The sequence below is a fragment of the Leptidea sinapis genome, chromosome 32 (genome assembly GCF_905404315.1).
Source record: "Leptidea sinapis chromosome 32, ilLepSina1.1, whole genome shotgun sequence".
Taxonomy (NCBI): Eukaryota; Metazoa; Arthropoda; class Insecta; order Lepidoptera; family Pieridae; genus Leptidea; species Leptidea sinapis.
In genome coordinates, this window is record NC_066296.1 from 6,822,157 (window position 1) to 6,828,274 (window position 6,118).

The 6,118-nt window shown below is 32.8% G+C and overlaps 1 protein-coding gene across 1 annotated transcript; it reads right to left on the reverse strand.

Moving 5' to 3' along the window:
- Positions 1 to 1,635: 1,635 nt before the first annotated feature.
- On the reverse strand, positions 1,636 to 5,054 carry LOC126974475 (protein FRG1 homolog). The gene is made up of 4 exons (XM_050821989.1): positions 4,810 to 5,054; positions 4,348 to 4,718; positions 2,558 to 2,750; positions 1,636 to 1,809 (listed from the first exon to the last, which is right to left on the reverse strand). Exons 1-4 carry the CDS (start codon positions 4,869 to 4,871, stop codon positions 1,662 to 1,664), a joined length of 774 nt encoding a protein of 257 aa, XP_050677946.1. The 5' UTR covers positions 4,872 to 5,054; the 3' UTR covers positions 1,636 to 1,661.
- Positions 5,055 to 6,118: the final 1,064 nt, after the last annotated feature.

The window sequence follows — 6,118 nt, forward strand, 5'->3', positions numbered from 1 at the left end:
GGAAATAAGTGGCGGTGACATACGGACGGACAGACAGACATGACAAATCCATAAGGGTTCCGTTTTTGCCATTTGACTACGAAACCCTAAAATCTAAATGAAACACGTTTTAAAAGGAAATAAAACTAAAAAGTTTGCCTTAGAACCATGTTTGTTTTGTTTAATTCAATTTTGTTTTTGTAACGTTTTTATCATGTTAGAAACTTCAGTCATTAATTCACATAGGCATTTATTCTGAGGTTAAGGTATATAAGAAAAACAGAATTACAGTGATTCCTAGCACAAACTGGGTATGAAGCCGTCGGTCATTTTCTTGTCGTATGTTCGTATATCGTACTGTCGATACCAATAGATAAACCAACACGCTATGCCAAAGACCATAGAACGGCCGCGTGCTGTAAGAAACCGTTAGAAGAAAAAGTATGTGTGAACGCCAGATTACCGCTAGGACTTTTTTGCGTTTCATAAAAGAAAACCGGAAGCTTGTTTCGACATCCCACAAATTAATCCATACTGTTGAAGAGAGTGGCTCGATCAAAATGCTTGCTCTCCAGATTCGCGAGTTTGATTCTAGATTCGTTTGATCCTTTTACTAAAGTTTGGTGGGTGGCAAAACCAACACATTGGCACGTTGCGGGCGAGGATCGAACCGGTGGCTCCGTGGTGAGAGTCAACGTTTCACTCTTTTGCGCCATCGACGCTTTCCAGCAAGACTTCACCTGGCCGCAAGGATTGAATTAGCCGAGCTTAGATGGAAGAAATCGCACGAGAATAGCACCAACCCATCTCCTCCCGTGGGTGTTGTAACAGGCGACTAAGGGATACATAGAATGGAGGATGGGCAGCAGCCCATCCGAGATAGCACTACCATTAACTGTTATCGCCAACCCGCCTGCCAAACGTGGCGATTACGGCAAAACCCCCTAAAAACATGACAGACAATATAAGGCCGCGGCCATAAGTCCCTAGCGGATCGCTCATGACCACGGTAGCAGCCTAATAAGCAATGGGGCAAGATGGCCGCAATACGTTGGATGAGTTCAGCGCAGGACCCATCGTCGTGGAGATTATTGGGGGAGGCGTTTGTCCAGCAGTGGACGTCTTCCGACTGATGATGGATGGAAGGTAACAATCCGTACTTTATAACAGCTGTAGACTAGGCCTCGTCTAGCTCAAATCTGAACCCCTGGAACTAAAAAACGACATTCAATCGCATAAGAAATCCGAAGAGACTAAACTTTTCATGGAAACACTGCATAAATAGATTCCTGGCCAAACTGATTAAGGAGAGGGTATACAGCGATAGGCACTATGTCTTATCCAGGATAAAATTAATTATGTTAATAAGCAAAATAAATTTAATTAAGACTTATTTGTATGTTTTAAGTTAATGTAATGTTTTAAATATAGTCCTCAGAGCCAAGTATATGTTACAACTTTTCCACCACATGTTTCTTTAAACATAACAGGTAATTAATATTTTTTTTTAATGAAAATAAATATAATATTTAAAGAAGGTAAGAGTATATTTCTGGGTTAAGACAACATTTAAATAAGTATGTGTTGTATCTATTTTGTATATGAATGAGCTCTATTGTTTGTGAATGTGATGGCATAAATAATAATACAAAACCATTTACAGCAAGGTATTTTTAATTAAATTATTTACAGTAACGATCTGCTTTCATTTTACTCCGTCTATCTAATAATGTTTCATGTAAGTTTCCTTCCACCTTTGCTCGTTTCAAATCCAAGACACCATCTTCATTGACTCTTAGCTTTTTATCTTGAAACTTCTGGAACTTTTTTCTGCAACAAAAATTTATCTTAATTTATGCAGATAACCTTTCTAACCTTAACCTTTCTTTTGAATAAATTTCTTAGATTTGTGTAACTTATGATAGCTTTACGAATTGGCAAAGAAAACCACATTTATTGTAAGAAAATAATTGACAATTTAAAAGCTTTCTTTCAGAATCTATTTGAATAAAAATTCAAATAGTAAATGTACTATTTACATAACACAAAATAGGAGCAGTACCTTAAGACATTGTGTTGCCAAATGTGTCATTGCCAGTACATTACACATAATAAACACAATATTCTATATTATGTGCTCTAGTATCAATTTAACAGTAGTTTGTAAAAGCATGATTATAAATTAATTATTAATAATTAATTTCAGAAACAGGTGGTAAAAATTTAATGGAACTTTATCCAATAGACAAAAAATTCCACCTTCGCACGACACGCTACAAGTTAGGATATCATCCCCACCATCTGGATTTGTGGCGGTCCTCCACAGTGCGGTTTTCAAGGAGCTTTCTTCCACGAACTACAAAGCTGTGGAATGAGCTTCCTTGTGAGGTGTTTCCGGGACGATACGACATGGGTACCTTCAAAAAAAAGCGCGTACACCTTCCTTAAAGGCCGGCAACACTCTTGTGATTCCTCTGGTGTTGCATGAGAATGTGGGCGGCGGTGATCACTTAACACCAGGTGACCCGTACGCTCGTTTATCCTGCTTATTCCATAAAAAAACATCCTTCAAACTTACACATAGTTCACTTCAACTTCATTTAAATCGCCTTCCTCCTCAGGTACCACCACTCTTTGTATTTCTCTACTTTTATTACTACGGATGTTGCAGTATTCATTTTCCCCAGCTGTCACACTGTCAGCAACAACTGAATCATCGTTAAGTTTCACTGATATAAACTTGTTCAGTGCACTGAGTATAGCAGTTTTATCTGAAAGTAATCAATTTGCTCATATTACAAATGTAAAGACACTAGACCTTATACTGATCTGAAACAGTTGTATACTGTGGTTTTAAAAGCTGCAAGATGGCATTTATTTATTTATTCCTTATTAACAAATTACATATTATAGGTAACAAAATTATTGTACATACATAAACTCATTTGGGTTTTACCGTGTGCAATAAGGTCATCCAAAGACATATAATATTATTTAAATTTAAAGTTTAATACTTAATTAACTACTTAAATTAAATTACTTATTTTTAAAGAAAAATGAAACAACTTTAAACTACATACAAATATTAATAATACAGAAAAGAAAAACAAAACAAAAGCATAAACATTTAGGTGCTAAGAAATTTTGTGAACAACATTACAAACTAAATAACTTACAAATACCCTCAATATTAACACTACCAGTATTGTTGCTTTATATACAGAGTGATTATTCTATTTACAAACAATACAACACAGCAAGAACGACGAGGAGGGTGAAAATGAGCATGAAATAAGAAAATAAATCTTTTGGTAAAATCATGTCCTAAAAGCTATAATACCAATAATAATAATATTGGGTGTGTGGGAATAGCACCAAATGTGGTAAGATCTTAAAGTAAACAGGAACATATTGAGTGTTATACTTTTTTACAGCATAGGAAGATCAACAAGCTTGAAAGCCATCTAATGGTTATTGATCACTGCCTCATATTCCCATGAGAAATACTAAAGTAATTACAAAGATGTAAATTTCTCTTCAATTTATGAGCATTACAAAATTTATATATATGGTGTCAAGTACATAGAATTTATTTCTTTATATTAACACATTAACATTCCGGTGTATGTGGTACACGGGGAGTGGTACATGTGCGGAACAAACCTTGTTACACTATGGGCTCTGGAACTATGGACATTGAATAAAGGCCAAATGTTTTGGAACACTTGTTATTAATTTGAAGGTAAAATTAAACCTTAAAATACAAGTTTTTCGCTACCAGTTTCAAAAAATTGTAATATTTAAATTATGAGAAAATTGGTGAAAGAACAATATTAACTAAAAAGCTGGGTTTTAATTACTTCTAATTGACTAATTTATGTTTACCTAGTGAACATTTACATGCCAATGTAAAAAATATAGGCAATCCAACTGAAAATAGTATTTTTTTCTGGGTGTATTAATTTTGTGTGACTTTTCAAAGATGTGGTAGTATGTGGCTGTCAACATAGGTTTTAGTACATAATATGTTGCATTGAGCCTTAACTAGGTCATGTTCACCTTGTTTGAGTCAGTAATGACATTATAAAATTGACTTTCAAAATATATATCAAACTAGCATCTGCAGTAAAATCACTAAGCACTCTCATACTACTCACAGTATATTAAATAATACTTAAAAAAAAAATAACTTGCTGTATTTCATTGATTTACAAAGACCTAATAAAAGCACAACCAAAGTTATTATTATGGATACTTAAGGGATATTCTTTTCACTTCTGTAATATTTTACGGCAAAATTATTAAAAACAATTAAATGAATGTGTACTTTAAAAAAATATAAATTAATTACCTAAATTATACTCTTACCATTTTCCCAAACTGGCTCCCACTGCTCCATTGGGCCAACTGCATCTGATCTACCAGTAACCACACCATCTTTGGATACTCCAAGATATTTTCCATAACCTGATTTCAAGGCAAACTTATTTTCACCTGCAGGGAATGCTGTAAATATTTCTTCTGAAGACGGCCCTTCGTTATCATTATGAGGTGCCCCTAATGTAAACAAGCCGTTATCTAATGCTGATATGTACGACTTATTGCCAAATTCTATGGATATAGAACCAGTTAGATCTTCAATTTTTTCAACTCTCCACCAACCACCGTGCTTGATGCAGTCCTCGTCAACCTTAGAACCTTCCGATTTATCCTTCTTTTTATGTTTACGTTTCTTCGACCTAAACAGCAGAGAAGAGTTAAATAAAAATAATTAATATATACAAACGTAGGAATTCAATTTATGCATTGGATATACTATATAAATATTACTTGGGTTTATCTCCTTTTAAAACAAGCTTTCCGCGTTTAACTGCTGAATATTCATCAGCCATTTTAAAATTCTTATTAAGCTATCACTGATCACAGAAACTTTTATAAATTGTGGTAGATATTCCACGACTGTACAGCTTTATGTATTAATTAAAGTATAATAAAAATTAATACTACTACTAATCAATATAATGATTTTTCATCGTGAACATTACTTTGTTTTGTATTTGTTGACCAAAGAGAATTTAAACACTACGTTCATTGACCATTGTTGAATAGAATGACAATTCAATTTTCATCAAAGAGAATATATACATCAAAGAGAATTAATTTTCACAACAATAATAGTAGAAGTAGTACTAAATAAGTAATAACTACTTATTACTTTATCAGTACTTTTGATTTCAGAAATGAACCTTTACTATTTTTACATTAATCCTTTTTACTACATATTATTTGCCTCTACATCACAGAACACTTGTCACTTACTTATTCAGGTATATCTTAGAATATATAGTGTATTCTATATATGCATATAATAGATCTATGACTATAACGGACTTTAAATGTTTGAGTAATAAATTTTCTAGATTTTATATTATTGATTTCGTAAGATAGTTGAAACCAGCCTGGCGCAACTCTCTAATAAACTTAAAAATGTATGAAATGCGTACTAAAAATAATGGCGGTAAACACTGTACCGTTTGTTTTGTTATGAGTGTCATATGACATGTCATTCATTCAAAATAAAAGTGATTGTTAACAGTTTTTGTAAGAATTGTTGTTTTCTTTTACTTTATTCGTGTATTTTATTTATTCAAGGGAATTTGCTTTATTTTTTGTAAAATAAAGGCGTAAGACATTTCTAAGCTATAAAATGTAATAAAAAACTTGTAAAGTATGTGGTCAGATTTGAGTAAGAGCATTTTCATGGCTAAATTCCCTTTGGATAAAGAAAGGTAAGCACTAAAGAACAAATAATATGCTAATAAAGAATGCTTAAAGTGATTAAAAGTGATAGAGTATTAATTTAATTCATTTAGAGTAAAAATTATAATATAATATAATCTATTTGTAGTGCTTGACACTTTTTTTTATCGATTGATGATATTTTAGCGTTGTGTAGTATTTTCGGTTTTGACAGGCTATAGTTTTCGTTTTTCAGATGTTGCAATGTTTTTGAAGACGTGGGTCCTGTATCTGAAATTAGAACAGAGTACATATTAATGGAAATTAGGTAACCCTAATTTATAAGCTTTAAAATTTTTTTTGCACATCATGTACAATATAATATAAATAATTTTAAAGG